This window comes from Ascaphus truei, chromosome 2 (assembly GCF_040206685.1).
Source record: "Ascaphus truei isolate aAscTru1 chromosome 2, aAscTru1.hap1, whole genome shotgun sequence".
NCBI classification, from domain to species: domain Eukaryota; kingdom Metazoa; phylum Chordata; class Amphibia; order Anura; family Ascaphidae; genus Ascaphus; species Ascaphus truei.
The window spans coordinates 81321152-81348063 of NC_134484.1; the positions used below are offsets into that span (position 1 = coordinate 81321152).

General features: G+C 45.5%; 1 protein-coding gene across 2 annotated transcripts in view; it reads left to right on the forward strand.

Moving 5' to 3' along the window:
* LOC142482172 (solute carrier family 7 member 13-like) overlaps positions 1-26912 on the forward strand; it is a 125702-nt gene that overhangs the window by 43309 nt on the left and 55481 nt on the right. The window contains exon 1 of one of the 2 annotated variants that reach the window (XM_075583009.1): positions 13214-13937. The exons of the other annotated variant lie outside the window; for it this stretch is intronic. Within the exon in view, the coding sequence (XP_075439124.1) occupies positions 13214-13937 (724 nt within the window). Of the gene's footprint in view, positions 1-13213; positions 13938-26912 lie in introns of those variants that run through there. 2 annotated transcript variants of the gene reach the window in all.

The window sequence follows — 26912 nt, forward strand, 5'->3', positions numbered from 1 at the left end:
TCTGTAATGACAAGGAATAAATAATTTTAGAGGTACAGTACAGTTTCTTAAACAACACTTTTACCTCCTGTACTGTCCAGTACTAACCTCACGCGTCCATATTTCCATCCAATTCTGGGTCTCATCTTCTTTATGCTGGTCTCGGATACAGTGAGATTGTGATTTTGCTGCAGAGTGTATTTGACCCTTAATGCACTCTTCTCATCATTTTCCTCACTTATTTTGTCGACCAGAAGAGTTGTCTCCCTACAATGTACAGAAAAACAACAATCTGGTAAGTTACAGTGCAGTAGGCCACAAGCACAGCACATCATTTGCAGTAAAAATACTATACAATGAGATACTGTAGATCTACACAATATATTGTTCTATTAATATGCAGCAATATAAACAAGATATATACTGTTGTTATATAAATATACCGAAATAACTATAAAATTAGATAGATCTACACAATATATTGTTCTATTAATATGCAGCAATATAAACAATATAAATACTGTTGTTATATAAATATACCGAAATGACTATAAAATTAGATAGATCTACACAATATATTGTTCTATTAATATGCAGCAATATAAACAATATATATACTGTTGTTATATAAATATACCGAAATAACTATAAAATTAGATAGATCTACACAATATATTGTTCTATTAATATGCAGCAATATAAACAATGATAGATATACTGTATTATATAGTTATATAAATATACTTACGCGTTAGTTTCCGTTGGTGTCCTCGTGCGTTGTTTGTTTTTTCCGTGTGCATGATAGCACACGGTGGTTGATGGCACAACGAGGCCAGAAGCAGCTAACCAGCATTGGATATCTGCAATTCGGTGTCCGCTCGTATACATCTCCTTAATTCTCATGCTGAGATTCTTTGAAATCTTTTTAACAGACATTGCTGTGAGTAGAAACAAATACAAACACAAGAATGTATATTCGATGTTTAGTCGATGTGTATTCAATGTGCAGTGAATCCACAAAATGGATGGTGTATTTATACGTTAATGACTCACATTTGAGTACGCCCTCTTTCAACACCTGTACCTCGTCGCCATGCATAAAAGGTTACACACTTTGCATAGCCCACCACTCGATGATCTTTATCTGAACTTGCCCTTGTCCAGATACTGCATTGTGCCATCTGCTTCCATGGATCAACCCCGATTCTACGGACGTAAGAAGCCACTCGCCTCTGCCGTGCCTGTCACGCAGAAAAAGCGAAAGGCAGGAGCCGTTCCTAAGCCAAGGCCAAAGCAACAGGCTAAGGCTAATAAAGAAAACCTTCTGCTGACCCCAAAGGCTAAGGGTTTTAATACACATAAGCCTTATTATGTCAAGAAGAAATACGGTGATGTACACTCAACGCAAAACAAATGTCAGCCAACCCTTCGAACCCACAGACCACTTCCTCCAATACACTTCGACGACTCTGCCGCCGCTCTCCCGGAAATCTACAGCCCATCTTCTCCACTACTCGGCCACGACGCTGCCGCCGCTCTCCCGGAAACCCACAGGCCATCTTCGCCACTGCTCTTCGACGCCGCTGCCGCTGGTGCCCCTAAAATCCACGGGAGGATAACATGACAACCCCGTCAGACCACGCCCGGAGACAACACGGTGACAAGACAGGAGGAAAGCTTCCTCCCAGACAACCTACCCTCGCCCGCGTCACAAGCACACCCACTCACAGAAGCACACCCGCTCACAGAACCCAACCTACATACGCTTGCATCGATACGGTGCTAAACATCATCCTGCGCGAGCTGCCCAATCAACTCAGGGAGAAGTATAGGGTGATGAGTGCTTGTTTACCCCACAAGTATGCCATGTTAATTTTTAAGCACCACGTGTCCTACTTGGTGTACTGCGAGTGGGCCTACAAAGTGAACTATGAAGGAAATTGCAAAAATAAGGCGCTTCCTGAAAATTTAAGAAAGACTATTGTGGAGGAATTGCGGCGCTATTTTTCAATTACAGATCCTTTAATGAAAAGCGTTCGAGACTCCATTAATGGCATTTTGCGCCATACAAGGCATTGGCCATGGAAGGACAATCTGGTGGGGTACGCATTTGCGTGACTGTTCAACTGTTGTTTATTTTTTGTAAATGTTTTGACTTGCTGTACTTTAATAAAGGAGATGTTGCGTTTTTTAAATTTTATGAATAAAGCATTTTTTTTAATAACACCATACTGTTGTCCTGTACTGTACATGTTTTGACTTTCTGTACTTTAATAAAGGAGATGTTGCGTGTTTTAACTTGTATTAATAAAGAAATGTTTTTACTTACTGTACACACAGGACCTGCACAATTCCAGTCCCCGAGGGCCGCAAACAGGCCGGTTTTCAAGGTTATCCTGAAAACCGGGCCTGTTTGCGGCCCTCGAGGACTGGAGATGTGCAGGCCTGACTGACTGTTCTGCACACCATCCTACTGTAAATGTTTTGACTTGCTGTACTTTAATAAAGGAGATGTTGCGTTTTTAAATTTTATGAATAAAGAATTTTTTTAATAACACCATGTGACTGTAAACCATACTGACTGACTGTAAATGTTTTGACTTTCTGTACATAAATGTTTTCACTAGCAGTAAACCATACACCTGTTGATGTTTTGAATTGCTGTACACTTAAAATGTTTTTACATTGTACAGTATTTGTAAATAAATGTTTTTGTACTTACTCCACCAATAAAAGAAAATGTTGATTTGTTTTAAATTGTTCCATTGTCTCCTTTTATACTGTAACAAAATACAGTGTTTATAGAATGTACAGGACTGTCCAGGAATACTGTACTGTATACTGTAGGCATGCTCAGTACTGTACATCACAAGAGTATTAAAACAATACATGCTGTACGGGTATAGAATACACATATGTACTGGAATACATGTAGAATAAATGCATACTTTTTATTTTCTCGGGTTTATTATACAGTATATATAAGAAAGTATTGTATACGGTCTGAAAACATCAGCATACTGTTTCAGGTATTCTATCCTAATTAATAACAACGGCAACTAAACTGTAGACTCCGGTACGTGGTTTTTTAAATCCGATTCAGCAATGTGCAGGCATTGTTACACAAAGCGATATTATCCATCGAAATCCCTCCATTTGCTGTTTTCCGCATGAGATGACAAAGTTTTCTTTTCTGAGGAAAAACAAAAGTAAAAGTTTTACTGTAATGGTCAGTCCCCTAAAGAAGTTCCCAGTCAGTCCCACCAATAATTTTCTCAGGGGGCGTCTCCTGTTCACATGCGCATGCGCCTACCGCCGATGTAATGACACGCATATGCATTTCAAAAAGGTTCCAATGCGCATGCGCCTAGCTTTTCACCAATAGTGCAGTATCTACTGTAGAAGCCGCTCAGCCAATGATATTGCTTACAGGAGAATCGCTTGACTTTTGAATCGCACTGATATTGATATTTTCAAAATAAAAAAAACAGAATAAAATACGGCAACATTACTCACCATAGAATCTCCCAATCAGCTGGCGCCGGGCCACTGCCAGTCCAGTATTCTTGATCATACACGTCGTTGACAGGTGACAGCGGGACTACTACACCTGTAGTCAGCTGATGAGGCTGGAAATCGCTTAGGTACATGCAAGCTTGCTGGAATCTGTACGCGAAATCCATTATTGGAAGTCGGTGCTGGTGCTGGCGCATTGCTTGCCAGCGACTGACATTTCATTCTTGGTTTTAACACGACCTTTCGCCTTTTGCCGTCTGCATGATCATAGATACGGGAAAAACCCGGTGATACACACCAATACCCTCCAATAAAATCGGGATCAATACGAAAAAAACATGGATCGCTACATAACTTTTTCCTTATTGCACGCTTCCACACATGAGGATCTGGCGAAAATTTGTAAAAGTCATAGTTGTCGATAAAATACTGATAAATTTGAACAACTGTTGCCATCTTATCCTATGTTGCATTAATCGCGGCCCATATTAAATAAGCGTACGTTCTGTCGGGTTTTTGGAACACAGGCTGCAGTTGTACACTCATGGCGGGACTCTGGACAATAACCAGAACAGAAACTGGTGCTTGTCTTTCTTTAATATGAAAAGCCTAAATTGATACATTATTGTAACATCTTCCTTCAGTCCCAAGGCCAATTTACAATAGACCACTGTGGTATTAAACGAAACACCTGCAAGTCGACACATTACTGAAGTGCATGCATTACAATTCATGAATATCTGCCATCTGGCGGACACGCGAAGAATTGCAACCAATTAAATCCGAACCATTACCAATAAACACATCAACCGCGCATCGACCGCGGCTGCGAATGCAACATGAATGCGGTATAAATGCGGTCAGAATGCGGCATGAACGCGGTGAAGTGCGCGGCATTCGGAAAAAAATCCCGGAAAAATGCGGTGATGTTGGAGAATAAAAGGGGCCGCGGCTGTAGAAGAATGAGAAGGAGGAGGGAAGGAGGGGTATGACATTAAATGAGCAGTGTGGGGAAAGAAGTATGCCATCTTCTCCCCTCTGCCTATTCTCTGGTCTGGGGGTGTTGCTAAGGGAAAGACCACTATAGGACAGTGCCGCATGAGTGTCGGAGGGTGTGTGACGGTGCTCATCTCTAACTAGGAGGCCGACTCGAAGGGCTGAGGCAGGATATGGTAACTGATCAAAGGCCTAGGGACTGAGTCCTGATCGAGGAGAAAATCTGAGACATAAGCGAAGGTCGGGGCAAGGTGCAGAAGCATTCCCAGGGTACTAGTTCCAAAGACAAGGCAGGGTGCGGTGGCGTATTCAGGGTCGTAGTTACAAGTTATGGGCAGGAGAGAGGCAAACAGGGTCCAATTACAGGTAGATGTTCGGCAAGATATATCAGGATATCAGACAGTATCCAGGAGCACCAGGGGTAAAATGCCTTGCTTGGGCCCTGCCTGAGACGGTACTTTAAGTTGCAGGACATGTGCATCAAGTCAGCAATCTCCATCATCCAATGTGACAAAAATACACAGTGAAATACCGATGTCGTCAGGTCCCCCAGGTTTACCCTTATCTCCGCTGCAATGGAAGGGTAAGGGAAGGTTGCAGAGCGTGCAGGGAGCACTCTGGTGCAACGGAGGCTCCGCGGCGGCCCGAGCTTTCAGGGCGCCGCCATTTTGGTAATCGCGCATGCGCAGTGTGTCCCGTAGGCGACGGCAGCAGAGGAGAGGTCGCACATGCGACATGAGCCTTAGGCAGACCAGGTGACGCCAGGGAGTCAATAGGGTGACAGGATCTTGGCAGGAAGATATAGGAGGTTGCGCAGGGGAGCACGCTGGTCAGAGAAGACCGGGAAGGGGAAGAGGTAGGAGCTCAGTGTGTAGAGAGGCAAGTAAGGGAAAGGATGGAAGTGCGGCGCAACTGCGCATGTCTGAAAGAGGCTCCCGGATGTCTTGTTCCAAAATAACTTTATTGACACACACCAGGGCTACACCAGCATCTCCCCCTCAACGCGTTTCACCCTTACGCAGAGGGCTTCGTCTTGGAGTGGGGAGAAGTGGTGACAGCCTCTTAAATACCTAAAAGCCCGCGAAAGCGGCATTAAAAATTTAACCCCTTCAGTGCTTTTAGCCCAATAGCTAATATCAATGCTATTAAATCCTAATGTCTGTACAAATCACTTTAGACATATTCTATGCATAAAGAGCATTTTAAATATATAATCAGACATACTTAATTGCAAAAAAGATAAGACTGTTTGGCTGCACATTCCAGGTGTATAAATACAGTAAAATGCTGTTGTCAACACTGCAAAAAGATGTAAGCTCAACACTTAATTTGGAACAAGACATCCGGGAGCCTCTTTCAGACATGCGCAGTTGCGCCGCACTTCCATCCTTTCCCTGACTTGCATCTCGGCGGCGGCACGCAGGAGGAGGCAAGGAGAGCGGTCCCACAACCGGAGGAGCAGGTGAGGTTAAGACTGTTTGGCTGCACATTCCAGGTGTATAAATACAGTAAAATGCTGTTGTCAACACTGCAAAAAGATGTAAGCTCAACACTTAATTCACATTGGACAAGGTCATACACTTATCAGTCAATTATACAAATAAGGGCTTCCTAGTGCTAAATTTAAACACATTTATTAACCCATGACTTATAGACCAGTGAATGAAGGGAAGGCAGGTAGGGAGAAAAGAAAGAGGGATGGAAAAAAAAGGGGGGGGGGGGAAAGGGAAGGGGGGGGAATGGGGAGGGGGGGAGGTAGGAAGGGTAAACAGGAAGGGGGGGAAAAAGGGGGGGGAAGGAAAGGAAAAAAGGTTGGAAATGAGAAAGGGGACAGTGCGGAGACTAGATCAGTGCAAAATACACACTAGACGTTCTGTTCCAAAGAGGACTGTAATGTATACATATAAGCATTCCACATGTGACACTCCTAGATATATATCTTAGAGAAAACACCGTAGATCCCAATCCACATTAAGTCCATTGGGTTGTAACGTGTTAAGTGTGTGGATCCAGTGCGCCTCCCTTTGATGTAGGAGCTTAGTTCTATCTCCACCCCGAGGGGGGAGGACTATGTGTTCTATGGCGCAACAACTGAAATTGTCCACAGAACCCAGTGGACAATTGTTAAAGTGGATTGGGACCGGATGTGTCATGTCTAGATTTTTTATGAGCCTTAAATGTTCTAGAATGCGGATTTTTAAGGCTCTACTAGTGAGCCCCACATACTGTTTCTTACATCCGCATTGTAGCAGGTATACGACATAGTTAGTCTGACATGACATAAAGGTTTTTATCTGATATTTACGTGTTTCCTCTTTGTCAGTGAAATGTGTAACTTTCTTCATTTTGGGACAAATCTTACAATGCCCGCATTTAAATGATCCAATCAATTTTGGAAAAAAAGACAGTTTATTTTGGTTGGTATTGGTTGTTTTCAACAAACTGGGTGACAAGAGATTCCCTAGCGTAGCTGCTCTACGAAACACTATTTTGGGTCCCACACATGCCATTTCTTTTAATAAAGGATCTAATGATAGTGTGGCCCAATGTTTGCGTATGATAGTTTTAATTGAGTTCGCTTGATCGCTATAATTTGTAATAAAGAATGGCGCTTCTGTGTTCTCGGCCTTGGTGTCTATCTGTGTACTCCTGGCTGACATATTAGTAAGGGTATTCCTATCTATGCTCAATGCATGCTGGTATGCCTGGTCAAGATCTGCACCATCGTACCCCCTCGACAGGAACCTCTCTCTCATCTCGTTCGCCCTGTGGATAAAGGCCTCCAATGTGGAGCAGTTCCGGCGCAGTCGCAGGAACTGCCCCTTTGGAATGCCTCTAACCAGAGGGCGTGCGTGACAACTCTTGTAATGAAGCAATGAATTCCTGGCATTCTCCTTTCTATAAATGTCTGATTGAATATTATACTCCATATCCACATATAGATTTAAATCTAGAAAACAAATTTGGTTTTTATTATATGTGTGAGTAAATTTCAAGTTAAGAGTATTGTCTGCCAGGTATTCAAAAAACCTCAATAGGTCCTCCTCCCCACCACTCCAGATCAAAATCAGGTCGTCAATGTAGCGTTTGTAGAACACCACATGACGCCTGAAAGGATTGGAATCTCCAAACACGTGGGACATCTCCCACCAGCCCATGAACAGGTTGGCGTAGGAGGGGGCAGAGGATGTCCCCATAGCTGTCCCACGTGTTTGGAGATAATACTGCTGGTCAAAGAAAAAATAATTGTGCGTGAGTGAAAATCTAATACTATCAAGAATAAAAACTATGTGTGCTGGCGAGAGAGTGGAGTGATGTTGTAAAAAGTGCTCAGTGGCTGTGAGGCCGTGCTCGTGATTGATAATGTTATATAGGGAAGCCACATCCAGGGTGACCCAGATGTAGCTAGGGTGCCAAGTGATAGGTGCTAAAAGAGATAAGACGTGCTTGGTGTCAATAATGTGTGAGGGTAAAGAAACGACCAGTGGCTGTAAAAAGTGATCTATATATTGTGATAAGTGTTCACCCAGGGAACCAATAGATGAAATTATGGGTCTACCTGGGGGTGCAGTGAGTGTTTTGTGTACTTTGGGCAGGTGATGAAAGATGGGAGTGATAGGATCTGGAGTGGTGAGGAAGTCCCGCTCACTAGGTGAGAGAACATGTAGAATCTCACCTTCGTCCAAGAGGTCCTGGAACTCCCTAATGAACATAGGGGTAGGGTCCCTGTCGAGGGTATGGTACGCTTCTGGATCCCCCAGTTGCCGTTTGGCCTCCGATACGTAGTAATCTCGATCGAGCACTACTGTAGCGCCACCCTTGTCCGCTTTCCTAATGAGAATAAGGTCATTGTTACTCAGAGATTTTAAAGCTGCCCTTTGATCCATTGTGAGATTGTCTCGCTGCAAACCCCTAGGTCCTATGCCTTTGGCTAGCAGTGAGAGATCTCTCTCAATGCCCTTCTGGAAGATGTCAATGTACTGACCCCTCATATGTGAGGGGTAGAACACCGACTTCTTCTTAAGGCCAGAATTTATACTCCCCAGGAAATCAACAGGGTCATCTAGGGTATTATTCTCCATGAAGAGATCCCTAAGGTCCTGCTGATTACATTGATCCTGAAAACCTAGAGGAAAGGGGACAACTGTATTAGCATCATAAATAGGTAACAGAGTATTGGACGCATTACTTCTGGTGGAGAAAAAACGTTTCAGGGTTAGTTTCCTTGTGAATTTAAAAAGATCCACCATTGTGGTAAACAGGTTGAATGACGTGCTAGGCGCAAAAGATAGTCCTAGATGTAGAATGGACAGTTCTGATTGCGTCAGTTCATACTTGGAAATATTAATAACATTGCTGTTCTCAATACTTAAGTTTTTAATCTCTTTGAGGGCATCCCATTGTAGGTTCTTCCTCCTGCCTCTTCTTGTCTTTCCTCGTTTTTTGAAGAAGACTTCTTGCTGGCCGGTCGATCTGGATGCATCATCTCACTGGTGCCCGCCTTCTCATCTCCAGAAGATGGGTAGAAATCACTCTCAGAAAGTGAAAAAGACACAGCATGTGAAGTTAAATCATTGTCCCTGTTTCCTTTCAGGATGGATCTATTACCCCCACCCTCCTTATGAGGTTTCTTCGCTTTGGGTTTTCCTTTGCTTCTAGAGGGTAATTTCTGCGACATATACACTTGATTCACCTCATAATCTGCCTTATCGCGCTCAAATTTTGATTGTTTACTTAACATGATGGTTTTTTCTTGTTTATTGAGCTTGCTAGCTGTTTTCAAATCTAGCTCTTTAAAGTTCTCCATGTGCGAAAAGGCTTTTAATTGGTGTTGCAATTCTGCTATTTGTTTGGACACAATTTTGTTTTCTTCAGATTTAAATCTGATGATCAAGTCCATTAACTTAAATGAGCAATCATTGAGGATGTGGCACCATTGTTGCTCAAACTCCCCATTCACAAAGCCAAAGGAGGGAGTTTTGGTATGTCTTAACCCCCTGGGGATACGCTTAACGCGGCTGTAATTCTCCATAGTCGTGATTTCCCACCATGTGCGTTGCCGTGATAGTAAGCATTTCTCCAACTTATTGAAGTGTGCCTTGAGGTCTGCAGTGTCCTCACAAAACAATTCTTTTGTGTTGCTAAAAATAGCCTCAGCTCTGTGCAACCGGTTGGCAGTGCTGCAACAGCTAAATAAAAATTCTGGATCTGGTTCAGATGCAGTATCCATGATGGTGTAGCCCTATATCGTGTGTGTGTGTTTCAAACCACACGTGCAATGCACGGGGTAAAACCCAAAATTGTCAAGCAATTAATGCAGGGAAAGTTTTGGAACAGTGCCAGGGAAGTATGACAGCCTGTGTCCACGAGCTGCTGACAGGGAGGATATCAGATAGTGAAAATCTGTCAAGCGCTTCTGTGTGAGGCAGGTCTGAGAATATCAGACACTGGGGTAGGCATAAGGGAGCCTCTTTCAGACATGCGCAGTTGCGCCGCACTTCCATCCTTTCCCTGACTTGCATCTCGGCGGCGGCACGCAGGAGGAGGCAAGGAGAGCGGTCCCACAACCGGAGGAGCAGGTGAGGTTAATCTTTCCCCCTGCACCGGTGGAATTAGTGACCTTATTCAGCTCCCTTATGCCTACCCCAGTGTCTGATATTCTCAGACCTGCCTCACACAGAAGCGCTTGACAGATTTTCACTGTAGAGAGGCAAGAAGCCTCTACACTAGGCCCGCATACCCCAGGCCCAGATAGGCACTGAGTCCCAGTCAAGTCTAGTTATATAGGGACAGGCCCTAGAATAGGAACCTGTCACGTTAGTGTGTGTGGAGCTAGGGACACAGAGACTGTCACAGCTGCATCCCAGAGGTTTGGGACCAGACCTCTCCAGGAGTACCATCAATGGCGGGTGGGATCGGCCCGGAGGACATCACAGACAGCCCCACGTCGTCGGATCCTTTGTGAAGACCGTTTGCGGGCCTGAACGCAGGAGCGCTCAGCAGGTAACATCCAATTAAGTGCACCAACTATAACACTGTCCATATTAGTGGCTGCGCAGTCACACACATACATTCCTCTTGGGGGTTTATGGTGTGGGGTATTGGACACGGTGTGGGGACATGGTGATGGGTCGCGTCCTGCGAGACGCGTTAGTTATTGTGTCTCCTTGAAGAGTAACATTGACAGGAATGATATATGCATGGTTATGGTTACTGCTAGTAAAGCTACTGTTTCTTTTATATGCGGTGAGTAGAATTGTATTATTGTCCTGTGAGGAGCAACTCCCGCTCTGGTGGGAGCCATCACAGGTGGAGGAGCTGCACCTGATAAGAGATTATCCCTACATATACATTTCCCCAGACTTTCTGTGGCAGAGGCTTAGGCCCTGCGAGCCAACAGGTTATACAGCATTGGTAGTATACTGTATTCAGAAGGAAACAGGGCTACACCTATATACTGTATCTCTTGAAAAAAGGGTAATTTAGTTAACCCTTTTGCATCAAAGTGATACCCAGGGCAGACAGGCCCAGCACTTTTTATCTCAGGCAGGCTGTATTTCCCAATAGGGCCACTAGACCCAGGCCTAGGGTGGCGAAATCGGGGGGGGGGAGAGAGGGGGAGGGCGAAGTTCTCGTCTTAATGTTGGTGTGGCATTATGCATATGGGCTGCTTGTGGAGTCTTAACTATGCTGCGTGCCCTCTGCCAGAGTTGGGGGCTGCATTACCATATGCTGGTAGTGAATACTGTCATGTAAAGAGAGGACTTGGATCCCTACCTGCTTTCATCTTCATCTGGACTTTAACAATATTTATACATTACATGGTTGGGCAGTAGAGGTTGCATTGGATGCAGGTTGTACCTGATTTATTAAGACAGCAATGGTTACACTGCCGCCTGGATCTTTTGGTAGTACATTCTGGGGCAACGTCTTTAGTTATAAGCACTCAGTGGATCTTGTGCGGGAAATAAAAAGGAATTTGGCAAGTATATTAATGGCGTTTAACAATATTTTTTATTTGGTCTGAAATTATGCCACTGTTGTGTTGTATTGGGGCTAGGAACCCTGGGGAAATTGTGATTTGCAGGTGCAAGATAAACAAGGCCATGGGTACATTTATAAAAGGTTTGGGAGACCATTCATTAAAGCACACAGAGATACAAGAGGCCATATCTGGTTTGTGTGGGTTTGATAATACACCTTTCAAATATTGGGTACAATATATTTAATATTGGGTGTGTAAGTAGGCTATTGGGTTTGCAAAATCAGCTTCGTCAGAAGTCATGGCTTCTGACTCCTGACGAAGCTGATTCTGCAAGCGAATCTCTTTGAGTCTGTGAAGAAGTATTGTGTCCCATCAAGGCATCCATACTTCAGGAAGGCATAGATATTTGAGGTGCGAGAGTTCCTCGGAGCGTCCGCAACTGGAGCAGAGACAAGCCGACACCACATAGCCATCCGGAGCAGTGACGCGGGAGCGGTGAGATCGCCGCTTGACAGCATGATGATTTTAGCTACATGCTTTTAATGATTTGCCTAAATGTGAGTTTCCATTTGGGAGGCCAAGGCTTATTTTTAATTATAAAGTTTACAGACATATTTGCCCTGTGGTTTATTTGTCTTTCTTTGAGCTTACCCACACAAGAGCCATCTGATGGATATCACCATAAGTTTATACCACCAGTATTGTAATCACAAATGTGAGTATAACCATTGAGGTATTTGAGACTATTTTATCACTAGCCATTATATACTACACTATTGGTATTTTTCTATTTTTGTTTTTCACACATTCGATGTTTGCCGCTCCCTCGTCCCCCTTGGAATCATCGCATTTCAAGAAACTGGAAAACAGTTTTCTGTTGGAGGTTGAGTGGTGGACTCCCATTCCATTATTAATTTTTTCTATATATCAAATTTTCATCCATTCATTTTTTCATTTGGTACAGAGGTCCCAACTCCAGTCATCAAGGACAACTAACAGTGCAGGTTTTACGGATACCCCTGCTAGAGCACAGGTGGTTCAGTCAAAATGATTGGGCCACCTGTGCTAATGAGAGGCTATCCTTAAATCCTGCACTGTTAGCGGTCCTTGAGGACTGGAGTTGGGGACCTCTGACTTAGTATATTTGAGTGTATTCACTATCATCACATTTACCTTGAAACAATTGCATGTGCATTATTCATTTTCCGCATTAGTGGAATTTTATATAAGTTTAGATTTGAGCTCATCTTACTATTATCACTTATTTAGTTCTCACTGGTATATTGGAGAGCGCCATCCTAGTTTTTTGTTCTTGCACATCCTAATCAATAGTCAGGCAGAGTATTCTATGATATGTAAGCGTTACATATGGTACGGTACATAGAACTGTTCCTGATATTCAGGAAATTCAACACAGGTTAACCATTTATAAGCATTGTTAGTTGAGTAGTGTATTGATAGATATTTAATATGCCAATCATTCCTGGGAGATGTTTTAAATATGCCATCAGCAATTTAGAAGAGCCTAGTAATCAAGCGTTGTGTTCAAGTTATATATATATAAAATAAAAAAAGATGATGTTTGTTTAAAGGTTAATGTGTGATGCTTTACATCAGCACTGGTTAATGTACAAGCAGCATCACTGCAGTGAATCTAATCCAAAATAAAAAGTCAGTTCATGAACAAAGTTAATAGACGTTCTGACACCTAAGTTACAAACAAGAGCAAACTCCAACATGCTGAAAACAAGAGCTGCCACACCAGAGAGAGAACAAAATGACGGAAATGAAAAAGTTAACCTGAAAAGAACTCTAGGTGTTTTTGATGGTGTGAGCTTCATCATTGGCAGCATTGTAGGTGCCGGCATTTTTGTGTCTCCAATAGGTGTGCTTAAATATGCTCGTCTTAATGTTGGTGTGGCATTATGCATATGGGCTGCTTGTGGAGTCTTAACTATGCTGGGTGCCCTCTGCTATGCAGAGTTGGGTGCTGCATTACCATATGCTGGTGGTGAATACTATCATGTAAAGAGAGGAATTGGATCCCTACCTGCTTTCATCTTCGTCTGGACTTTAACGATATTTCTAAGGCCTGCATCCAATGCAGCACGAGCCCTGACATTTACAGAATATGTCACTCAGCCATTTTACTCTGGATGTCCTACACCAGTGCTGCTCAAGAAAATATTAGCGCTTGCAGTCCTCTGGGTTTTGGGAATCATAAATACCAAGAGTGTAAGAATGGGTACTTGGGTTCAGAATATAGTTACAGTACTGAAGATGATAGCCTTGAGCATCATTGTTATTTATGGCCTCATTGTACTTGGAGGAGGGAAACAGGATTTAGATCACTTTAAGAATGCATTCAGCTCAGAACTTCCAAATGTAGCACAAAGGGCAGAATCTTTCTTCCAAGGTTCATATGCATATGGAGGGTGGAGCTACCTAAATTATATAGCTGGTATGTATATATTTTTCTCATTTGCAAAACAAACCTTAAAGACATCAACTGTAGTGTTGAAGAACACAATTCTCATACAAATCATTTGAATGGTTTCCATGTTTAGATATGCTTCTTTTCATTTCTTGTTTATCTGTTTTGTCTTCTACTTCTCTCCTTTTCAAAATGTTTGGAGAAATTTAATGAAATAAACTATGCTGTATCTATAATTTACATTCACCTGGGGGAATTAATACTATCAACTATTGAAAGTACTATAACTATTAATATTGAAGAAAAATGAAAGACGACAACTAAATTAAAATGACACATCTGAGAAATTAGTTTACGCTTTTAATTTGATAAAAGAAACTAATCACTGCTCAGGGTTTCATCTATTTAGACTAAGCAATTGCTGATTAGATTGAAGTGGCTTGCAACTAGCTAATATCCATTTGGTCTCTAATATTACCATTGGTTAAAATAAATAAAATGACTAATAATGTCCTTCAACATGGAGACAGTTTAACTATCTGAATAAAATGCATCTGAATTGTATCAGCAATACATTTTAGAGCTTGAATTTAAAAATAATAAAAGAGCAAAAACTCTCCATTAATTGATACTTTCGTAATATAGACGTATATGAGTGGAATGAAGTAGGGGAGGATACAGAAATAAAGGGGAGATGAGGACTGGAGGGGAAGGGGAAAATAGGAAGTTACAGCACGTACGTAGTTATCCATTAAGAGTTATTGCAGTAAGCGCCGATAAAAAAAATCGTCACGGTTTTTAAATCGCCATTTTTGACAGCAATGCTATCACGGTATGCAGAAAGACCCGAATACCAGTGATAGCAACCTTTGCAAACATGGCGAGTAGCCGGCGACGTGAAGATCGCACCTTGGAAAAGGGCTTACCCGACGAGTTCTATCTGCTGCAGAGAGAGAGAGCCGTCTCTCCCTGCGCAAATCTCGCCTGAAATAAAAAAATTTTTAATTTGAATTGTATTGCTAGTGTAGATGAGCAGGGGGTCTCCGGAGCAGAACTACGTTAATTTGAGGTTAAGGGACCCCTGCTTCCTGAGATACAGGCCCCATTATGGGGTGCCGGTATCTCCTATGCTTTTGATTCCCAGGGTCACGCGACGCGGGACATTTCAATGCATAGGAGATACTGGCGCCCCATAACGTGGCTTTTATCTCTGGAAGCAGGGAGTCCTCGAACCTCAAATCAACAAGGTTCTGCTCCAGGAGACCCCCTGCTACAATACACTAGTAATAAAACCATAATAAAAAATGTAACACTTTTGTTACTGTACCGGCTATCCGCTATGGTAATGAAGCTCCTTTAATGTAATTTTTATTAACAGTGTGCTGGAGCAGTTGGTCTCCTGAGATGAAGCGCTTTGATTTCAGCCTCAGCGACCCCCTGCTTCCCAAGTTACAGGCCCTGGTATGGGCATCAGGTACCAGTATCGCCGCCATTTTTAAATAGTCTGCGTCACGTGACGTGGGACATTTAAATAATGAAGGAGATACCGGCACCCCATATCTGGGCCTGTAACTCGGGAAGCAGAGTGTCCTGAGGCTGAAATCAATGCGGTTCAGCTCAGGAGACCCCCTGCTCCCGTAAAGTATGAATACAAATTACATTAAAGCAGCTTCATTATCTTAGCAGATAGCCGCTAACGCAATGAAGGGGTTAAGGCACAATAGCTGCTTTATTGAGGGCAGAGGTATTGATTGAAGCGGGTACTTAGCCCTTCATTCACCCCCTCCGCCCCCAATGAACATTACAATATGAAATAAGCACCAATACATAACCCACCCCCTGTACCCACATAAAATAATTTGTATTTATTTTAACACAGGATTGATAACATAGGCCGGCGGGTGTCCCCGGGTGGTTCCCACAGGTGTCCGGGGGTCCTCAGGTGGTCCTTTAAGGTGTCTGTGGGCCCTCAGGTGGTCCCCTGAGGGGTCTGGGGTCCTCAGGTGGTCCCAGCAGGCGTCTGTGGGCCCTCAGGTGATCCGGTGGTGATCCGGTGATCCGGTGATCAGGTGATCCGCGGGTGTCTGTGGGCCCCACATGGCATCGCTGAATGGTCCCCGTGGGTGTTTGGAGGTCCCTGGGTCATCCCCATGAGTGTCTGGGAGTCCTCCGGTGGTTCCCACGGGTGTCTGAGGGCCCTCCGGTGGTTCCCGGGTATCCAGGGGCCCCACAATAGTCCCCGGGTGGTCCCAGTGGGGGTCCTCGGGTGGTCCACGTGGGTGTCTGGGGGTCCTCGGGTGGTTCCCGTGGGTGTCTGGGGGTCCTCGGAGGTCTCCACGGGTCCCCGCTGGCCTGCAGTACCAACTCTGTTGGAAAAATAACTAAATATGGCATACATTGCAATAAATACACCCCCCCCACCAAAAACATAAGGTACTGTAATGTGCAAAATAACTATTATCCAGATATGGACAATAGCTCATTTGCCCATTATTAAATGAAACATTAGCCAAGCAGCATAAATAAAGTAAATAAAACCATTCTACTTACCCTTGCCATCATGAAGAGCATCCTCGTCAGCACACTGCAGGGCCATGTCCTCCAATGTCAGAAGAATACATATAAAAAATACAATCTAATGGCCCCTAACCCCTTAATCACTGCAGCGGTTAATAAACGCTATAGTAATTAAGAGGTTAACCCCCATTCCATGCTACCCATCCTGGAGGCCTAACCACCCACCCCGGACTCACCGTACCAACTCTGTACCCATTGATTGGCATAGTGTTACATCATACCCATTTAATATGGGCATGATAAGACACCATAGCACTCAATGGTAACCCTAATCCAAAATCATAAAGGCCAAAATTCAACAACACAAGCACCTAAAAAATACTATTCAATAATTAAAAACAGTAGCCAACCAAATAAATAAAAATAAGCAGTAACCAACTAATCAATTAATTAATTTCAAACAGTACCCAACAAATCAAATAAATCAATTAATTATTAAATCCACTATCCAACACATCACTTAAAAGCAAGGAGCCAACACAAAAAACCATTAATTAAAAACGCTAATCAATCAAAAAAAAAATACAACACAAGCCAGCAAAATGACAAAGAAACACACCCACAGAATAATCAGAAATAGAAAAAGTAACACTCAATACAAAGCAGGCATTTGCCAAAAAAAAGGCATTGGCTAATAATGTATTAATCTGTACCCTAAATGGGTACAGATTAATACATTATCAGTCAATGTGCAATGTAAATCATAAAAAAACCATATCCAGTCAAAAAACCTGAAAAAAAATACATTTACATTTATTCAATATTTAACTTACCTTTAGAAGCGTTGGCTCTCTGAATCCTGAGGTTTTAGGAAGCTCTCGTACCACGACGTCATCCAACTCGATCCAACGCCATTCACTTTGAAGATCCTGGCCAGGTAACAAAATTCTTCTTTATTTGATCTTCTAACACCTTCTTCTTTCTTCATCTGTAATTATTTCTTGCTTCTCTTCATCTTCAATCTTCATCTGTTAATCCAAAAAACCCCATGTTAGATCCACAACACGATATTGTCACGTCAGCTTCTTGAGCTCAAATGAGGCGTCAAGGCCTTAAATATCGCCTACGATGTCGCATTTTTGGATCAGATGGTACAGCTCCAATCTGATTGGATGCTGTATCATATGCCTGCCTCTTTTTTTTTTTTTAAGGATGTGACATCATCTTTAAGGGAGGTATGTCACATCCTTCAAACCACATGACTGTATCACATGGTATTACAGCCAATGGGATTGGAGACAATCCCATTGATTGTTGTACCATGTGATAGGCTACCTTAGTTCAAATGGATGTGACATCCTCCCTTAAAATGATGTCACATCCTTGTGAACTAAGGTAACCTAGTCATGTGGTTTGAAACCTATCACATGGTACAACAACCAATGGGATTGTCTGCAATGTGTATTACTGTAAATGTATATTTATTGCAATGTATGCCATATTTTTTTTTTTTACAACAGGGTTGGTACTACAGGCCAGCGAGGACCCGTGGGGACCACCCGAGGACCCCGGACACCCATGGGAACCACCCGAGGACCCCTGAACTCCCACAGGGACCACCCGGGGACCCCTGTGGGGCCCCTGGACACCTGTGGGAATCACCCGAGGGCCCCCAGACGCCCATGGGAACCACCGGAGGGCCCCCTGACACCCATGGGAGTCCCCCGAGGGTCCCCAGACACCCATGGGGATGACCCAGGGACCCCAAGACACCCACAGGGACCACCTGGAGACCCCTTGTGTGGCCCCTGGACACCCACAGGGACAACCTGGAGGCCCACAACCTGAGGACCCCCAGACACCCGTGGTGACATGTTATCCAGACCCGTGGTGACACCCGCTGGCCTATGTTATCAATCCTGTGTTAAATAAAAATTATTTTATGTGGGTGGGGTGGGTTATGTATTGGTGCTTATAACATATTGTAATGTTTATTGGGGGCAGAGGGGGTGAATGAAGGACCAAGTACCCACTTCACTCACCCCCTCTGCACCAAATAAATCTGATGTTGTTCCTTAGCCCCTTCATTGCCTTAGCGGTTACCCGCTAAGTTAATGAAGGTGCCTGTAAATGCATTTTTATTGCATTGGATTGATGTTGGGGGTCTCCGGTGCTGATATTAATGGATATTAGTTCCAGAGTCTCCCTGCATGAATCTGATGCAGGAAAAATGCATTTTTTTCTAAGTCGCGTCTCGTCGTTTATCGGCAGCTTCTAAGCTTTTTTGGCGATAAGTGGTTTATCGCTGCTTACTGTATGAGGCCCATTGTTGTATACAATTGCACAATACATATATATATATATATATAACCCATACATCCCCCCCAATCATTGATCGGCCCCCTAAGGTGTTCTGGGGTCTGGCTATATGTCTCTGTGTGGTGCATACCTGCTGGCAACAGGAGGGCCTGAGTCTCCCGCGATGACATGGGGGACAACAGGAACAGGCTACTGGGGTGAATGCCTTCATTCTCGTTCAATGGTGCAGCGCCTCCATCTGTAGTAAGCCCCAGGGACGCGGGGTGGAATCCCTACCACAGAAATCCTCCTCCCAGGGATGAGAGATTCCAGTCTCACACAAGTTATCGTTAAAACCAGCAGACTCTTTATTCTCTTGGGCAGCAGCAGCAGCCGACAGGTACAGTTGATGCACAGTCCACTACCTGTTCTCCCTTGGGATTGTCCCTGCCGCCATCTCTCCCCTGCTGCAATTTTCAATTTGGCGCTCTCACTGCTCGTTTGAGCATGCGCATTGTGGCGATTTCACCTATCTGGACTCTCTACCAGCGCTCCAGTTGCAAACACCCAGCCACTATTAACCCTCACTTGGACCAGTGCTAAGTACTCCATTATACTTATTGTTGACATCCTCATCCTCAATGTCTTTAGCTCTGCTGCTTATCTGCGTGTGCCAATTCAATGTGCAATACTCATACATGTTTGCTATATATTACCAACTGTCTGTGCACACATCAGCATATGCATCTATTTTGAGCTTTATTATTGGTGATTCTGACCGGCCGGTCCAAGTGCTAGGAAGCAACTTAGTTGCCTCCACTCTTTAGGGTTTGGGTCTCTGCGTGTGCATATGGCAGCCTATACATAGTTACTTCTGACACATTATTTCTGGTTTTTCACACATTAGCTTACAGCTTTTATACCAGCTTATTTGTGATCTGTTGAATGTGTTCATACTTATGTAGTGGGGTTCCCTGGCTCTCCCTCTGTACCTCCGCTGTAGGGGGTGATCATGGGTGCTGTCAGGGTCGCATGGTAGATCTGCGGCACATTTGGAAGGTGGGGGCTGAGCAGGGAGCATTCCGCGGCGGCCCGATAGTACAGGGCGCCGCCATGTTGTGTGTCACACATGCGCAGTACCAATGCGCGACGGGAGGCCCTGTGGAAGTCGCGCATGCGCAGTGAAAAGCGCGCGAACGGCTGGCCAATCACCAGGAGGCTCAGCAGTAAACTACAACCCCCCAGGAGCCTCAGGGAAGCCATCTGATGCTAGGGAACGAATAAGATTGCAGGGATTGCTGTCAGGCAGGAAAGGAAGCATGGGGGAGAGACCACGCTAGTCAGAGGGCACAGGAGGAGCTAGGGGAGAGTTAGTGTGTGTGTGTAGGGGATCAGTGACCCACCTGTGCAGACCAGATTTCCCCTCAGGCCCCAGTGTATACCCTGAGTCACCATAAGCTTGTGGTGCTGCAGGGACGCCCTATATAGATAGAGACACCCAGCCCCTTACTGTAGAAACAGATAGGGACACAATGTCGTGGAGCTGCGGTGGTGACAGTTGTTTGGGCTCAAGCTGCTGGACATCACCAACTCGTGAAAGACTGCGCTGGATCGGCGGATCCTTTTCAAAGTCAGTTACCGGTTACAGGAGTAGCCGGAAGGTATTTAATAAGTGCACCAACACCGGTATCATCAGGCGCTGATCCCGCCTTGGGGAAGGACACATTGGGGACACTGGGTTGGGTGACCAAGGGACTGCGCACATACATATTGGACACGGTGTGGGGTGCACGCGGTGACGGGAAAGTGACAATTCTCTTTAGGAGAGTGGCTGAGCCACAGGTGTTATATTGCATGTCATTCAGTTCTATGCTGGGTTCTATGTGTGCTATATGTTATGTATATGAGATAAGGTTCTGCTATCACATAATAGTAAACGAGTCAAAGGTTGAAGTGTGTTATCATTATTCTTGCTTAGGGGAATCTCCCTTTTTGGGGATCCTGGGTAAGTGGAGGTGCTGCCAAGACAGAAATATTACCCCAGGCTCCCAGTTAGTGGAGGCCCAGATCTCGCTGAGCCAGCAGGTACATACAGCACTAGTAGTTGCTCTAGAGCAGCAGAAAAGAGGGCTACACTTACTGTTCCGGCCAGCTTTATTCTAAAGCTTGTCGGGTGTACAGCGGGCTAACCGCGGGGCTGCTCTCCGTTTAAAATGGAATTTCCCGCACGGCGGCCGCTTCAATAGATAAGCGCTAATGGCGCTTACTATTGAAAGTGCCCGAGGCGCAGGAAAACCGGCCGAAAACGGCCAAAGATAGCCGTGCGCCGCCCGCAGCTGTATTTAAACTGCGGCGGCAGCTGCATTAGTTTTAAGCTGGCCGGGACAGTATGTCTGTAACTTCATGTATTTTCAATTCATTAGTGTTCAGTAGCAATCAGTCCTTGGTACACTGTGGATCCTTTTTATTATATATTTTGTTATATGTGTTTAATACATTTTGAAATATTTTGAATGCTAGAGTGCTAATCTGGGATTCTTTTTTTCTTTGCCATGTTCACATATATATATGTAACGGTATTTCTGAACCGGCCTGACCCACCCAATCTCCCATTGGCCCCTGTGGTCTAACCGGCCCCCATTACAGTGTGGTAGTGTCTGGTGGTGCACCTGTTGGCAACAGGACTCCTGAGTCTCCCGCATGATGGTGTGTGGGGAAGACCCGTCCAGACAGGCAGCTGAAGTAGTGTGCTGAGTCTCACCTAGTTCCAGTGCAGCGCCTCCACCTCATCAGGGTCCCTGCGTCCACATGGGGATGATCCTGTTGAGGAACTCCTCCGTGGTGCTCCTCTCTGTACATTCACTCAACACATGTACACGAGAGGGTTTGTGATTGAGAACATCTTTATTGCCTGAGTGGGCTAGCTGCCCCTCGCAGTAGATTTCTAGCCACTCATGTTCAGTCAGTGCCTCCCTTTAAAAGGTGTATCTCTCCTTAGATAGGGATTCCCTATCCCCGCAGGGATCTCTGCCCTTTGCCAGGTCCCTGGACACAGTCTCCTCTTCAGTTACTATAACATAACCATCTGCTAGAACTTGTACTTAACTCTGGCAGAACTTTGGCAGAACTCTGGCAGAACTCTGGCAGAACTCTGGCAGAATCTGGCAGAACTCTCGCAGGACTCTGGCAGAACTAACTCTTAGACACAGTGCTGTGCCTTATGTACACTCTGGAAGCTGACACACCTCTGACATCACTAACCATGGAGTCAGAGCATGTGACCACTCCCACCCATACACAGGGCACCCCACCAGGGTGTGAGGGCAAACCTCCATAATTACTGCTGGCATGCCTACAACTTACCAGGCCTTACTGTCAGCAGGAGAGATGACTGTAGCCATTTTACATGACCGCTACATATATATATATGTAGCCAGGTCCCCCTTCTGTTTGTGGGCCCCCCCTCTGGGTACTCACCATGCGACCGATCGTGGGGAGGTGTGTGGGCATGAGCGCGCGTGACGCGTTCTCTCCATGCTGCGGCCGGTTGCCGGAGACGCGTGCGGCCGGTTGCTAGGGCCGCGGTCGGGTTGCGAGGCGCGCCGGCGGTTCCCGGTGCAGGGTGCCGCCATGACAGTTCTTCGCGCATGCGCAGACTGCCAATGCGAGGTTAGGCCCTGATGTAGATCGCGCATGCGCGGTACAAGCGCGCGAAATGCCACCTTATGAGAGGAGGGGACTTCAAGTCCCATGAGCCTCTGGAGCGGCCCCATGACGCCAGGGAGCCAATAGGGCTGCAGGAGCTCTCTGCTAGCAACAAATAGATACATTTCGCGGGCTGGAGCACGTTGGCAGTTGGTGACCGGAGCAGCTAGGGGAAGGAGGTGGGGTGCAGGAGTCAGTGACTCCCTGCACTAGGCCAGCAATCCCCCTAGGCCCCAGATAGCCCTGAGTCACCCTAGTGGAGTATTGTAGGGACAGGCCCTAGGTTAGGGACCCTGCCCCATTAGCTATTTGATAGTAAGGAATAAAGAATATTGTGTGTCTGGCCGAGCGAACTGGACTATTATCAGGGTGGGATCGCCCCTGAGGGATCATCCTATGGTGGATCACGGACATCGTGCAGGAGTTCGCCGTGACCCTTTGTGAAGCTGTTGCAGGTCCGTGCACTGGAGTGCTCGGCAGGTAACCCATAACAGCAAGTGCACCAACAAGGCCTATCATCAGACATAGTGGCTGCGCAGTCACACACACACACACACCTGTATCTGACTTGGTAGTGCGAGACATTTGGGTGGGGTTATCGGACACGGGGTGGGAGCATAATGTGTTAGCGTCCGCCGTGATGCATAAAGTGTTAGCGTCCGCCGTGACGCATAATGTGTTAGCGTCCGCCGTGACGCATAAAGTGTTAGCATCCGCCGTGACGCATATAGTGTGGGCGCCCGCCGTGGCGCAAGATAGCGTTAGCGCCCTGTGAGATGCCGTAGTCAGGTTGCCTCTAGAGAGGGACACCTGTTGTTATATGTTGTTATTACATGTCTTCTATGTTCGTTAGTAAAGGTATTAGTTATTATCCACTCAGTTGTATGTGGTTATTGTATATTGTCCTGCGAGGAACCACTCCCCCTCTAGTGGGAGCCATCGCAGGTGGAGGCGCTGCACCGAGTATGCGGTTACTCATAGTGTCCTATAATTGCCCCAGGTTCCCTTAGCGGAAGCTCAGCCCTCCTGCGAGCCAACAGGTAAAGCACCACACCTGGTAACATTGTATGTCCTTTGCACCCACACTATAATCTGCGATTGGGTGGGGGGGAATACCCGTTACATATATAAATATATATATATAAATATATATATAGAACAACATTACCATTCTCACGTCCGGTAAAGGAAGACTGCACTCAGATCAGTAAAGGCAAAAAAAAGTCTGTATTAGGCTACACTTTTTTTGCCTTTACTGATCTGAGTGCAGTCTTCCTTTACCGGACGTGAGAATGGTAATGTTGTTCTATTATTATTATTAGAGACTGGCACCTGTTGATGTTTTTGAGTACATTGAGTGCAAGCTGAAATTTGTTTCTATATATATATATACAGCTAAACCCCGTTATAACGCGGGTCTCGGGGTCCACCCCAAGACCACCGCGTTACTAACGGGGTCGCGAGAAAAAAAAATGGCCGCCGCGCTTTAGCGCATATTCATCCCGCGGGACAGGAGATGGGAGCGGGCATGTCCCTCCGCTCCCCGCTTCCCCCTGTCACCGCGGGACAGGCCGCGGGGCAGGAGATGGGAGCGGGGATGTCTCTCCTGTCCCCGCTTCCCCCTGTCACCTCGGAACAGGCCGCGGGGCAGGAGATGGGAGCGGGGATGTCCCTCCTGTCCCCGCTTCCCCCTGTCACCTCGGGACAGGCCGCGGGGCAGGAGATGGGAGCGGGGATGTCCCTCCTGTCCCCGCTTCACCCTGTCACCGCGGGACAGGCCGCGGGGCAGGAGATGGGAGCGGGGATGTCCCTCCTGTCCCCGCTTCCCCCTGTCACCTCGGGACAGGCCGCGGGGCAGGAGATGGGAGCGGGGATGTCCCTCCTGTCCCCGCTTCACCCTGTCACCGCGGGACAGGCCGCGGGGCAGGAGATGGGAGTGGGGATGTCCCTCAGGTCGCCGCTTACCTCAGAACCATGCTGCCTGCATGGAGGTTGTAGCGGGGGGTTTCTTCTCCCCACCGCTGTCCCCGGTGCTCCCGCTGCCTGCGCGGGAGGAGGGGGGGGAGCGGGTGGTGGTGCTGGTCGCGGCCCGTCTGTGTAGAGTGAGAGAGTGTGTGTGTATGTATATATGGGAGAGAAAGTGTGTGTGTGTATATGGGTGTGTGAGTGTGGGTAAGTGTCTGTGAGTGTGTGTAAGTGTCTGAGTGTGTGTGTAAGTGTGTGTAAGTGTGTGTGAGTGTGTGTGAGTGTGTGTGAGTGTCTGTGAGTGTGTAAGTGTGTGTGAGTGTGTGTGAGTGTGTGTGAGTGTGTGTGAGTGTCTGTGAGTGTCTGTGAGTGTCTAAGTGTGTGTAAGTGTGTGTGAGTGTGTGTGAGTGTCTGTGAGTGTGTAAGTGTGTGTGAGTGTGTGTGAGTGTGTGTGAGTGTGTGTGAGTGTGTGTGAGTGTCTGTGAGTGTAAGTGTGTGTGAGTGTGTGTGAGTGTGTGTGAGTGTGTAAGTGTGTGTAAGTGTGTGTGAGTGTGTGTGAGTGTGTGTGAGTGTGTGTGAGTGTGTGTGAGTGTCTGTGAGTGTCTAAGTGTGTGTAAGTGTGTGTAAGTGTGTGTGAGTGTGTGTGAGTGTCTAAGTGTGTGTGTGTGTGTGTGTGTGTGTGTGTGTGAGTGTGTGTGAGTGTCTGTAAGTGTGCGTGAGTGTGCGTAAGTGTGTGTGAGTGTGCGTGAGTGTGGTCAGTGTGTGTGCAGTGTGTCAGTGTGAGCAATGAGCAGTGTGTGTGCAGTGTGCAGTGTGTGTGCAGTGTGGCAGTGAGCAATGAGCAGTGTGTGTGCAGTGAGTGTGTGCAGTGTGTCAGTGTGAGCAATGAGCAGTGTGTGTGCAGTGTGCAGTGTGTGTGCAGTGTGGCAGTGTGAGCAATGAGCAGTGTGTGTGCAGTGAGTGTGTGCAGTGTGCAAAAAAAAAAATGTAAAAAAAAATTTTTTAAAAAAATTTTTTTTTTTTTTTTTTTTTTTTTTTTTTTTAAAAACGGGAGCCACGGGAAAACCGCGTTATAACCGAATCGTGGTATAACGAGGCGCGTTATAACGGGGTTTAGCTGTATATATAGAAACAAATTTCAGCTTGCACTCAATGTATATATAGAAACAAATTTCAGCTTGCACTCAATGTACTCAAAAACATATACACATAACAAATAACAAATTTCAGCTTGCACTCAATGTACCCAAAAACATATACACATATATACATGTATGCCAAGGATTATACAACGCTCAGTGTACAGTGGGGAAGGAGTTTCCACACCATTTAACCAAGACCTCCTGGAATGTCTAATAGGAATTTATTTAGTGAGCCTGTCAACTTTTCAATACTTGCAATTTCGCAAAACTGGAAGCGTGGACTTCGAAGGATGAGGAGGGAAGGAGGGGTATGACATTAAATGAGCAGTGTTGGGAAAGAAGTACAGTGGCGGCTGCCTTTACCCTAGTGCGGCCGTAGCGGCGCAACTCTGATAACCGCGGGCAGATGCAGTATGTTTTTTTTTTCCGGAGTGTATTGCGGTATTTTAGCGCTCGTAATATTAGCATTTTATTAGCGCTGTCTGGAATACTGCAATGCCGTTTAAAAACTCAGGGGGTCGTTCGCGAGCTGTTGTCTTTGAAGTCTAATACTTTAGCAGTTCAACCTACGTCAGTACACAGTCTGCGTGTGCGTGCGCAGTAATTGTAAATTTGCATATTTATTCATGCATGTGCAGTGCTGCACAGTATGTCTCATTTGAAAATTGTTGAAACGCATAGGTGTGTACTGTAACAGTATCACATTTCGGCATAAACAGCGCTCTCCCCTCACTCGCCACCGCACACACACAGGATAATTTACTGCACTGCTGTATTTCAACTTCTTATTTTATCTACAGCACAGTACACCTCTCCCACACAATTCCTTTGAATGTGTGTCTTTCTGGTTTCAATCACATTCCTGCTTGATAGCTGATGATTACTGCGCATGCGTCTGTAAGTTCACCACTGATTGCTTGCGAAGTTCAAGAGTGAGTGACCAAAAAAAAATATATATATATTTTTTCTCCTCATTTTTTATTTTTATTTTCTCCACAAGCCTGCCTAAACCATCTTGATATTACGATTTTTAATCTGTGCTGTAGCTTTTGACTGCGACACTGTGCGTTTGACTGCACATGGTTGATTTGTGTGCTTTTTATGTATTTGGGGGTGTAGGGATCAAATTATTATGATGACCTGCCTTTTGAAAATAAGTCATTTCTTTGAACTGCAGCACAGCTAATCCTTCATGCAGCTGTACCCTGTACCCCCCTACCCCACGCACACACACAAGGCTCGCTCAAGGATTTGAACCTCTTATCGACAGACACCTCTCCAGAACCATTCCGTTTCTAAAGCTTGCCATTGTGTTTTTAATCGTCCGTCCCTAGCCGAGCATCACCTCTCTGCGCCTGCGTGCCTAATTTTCCTA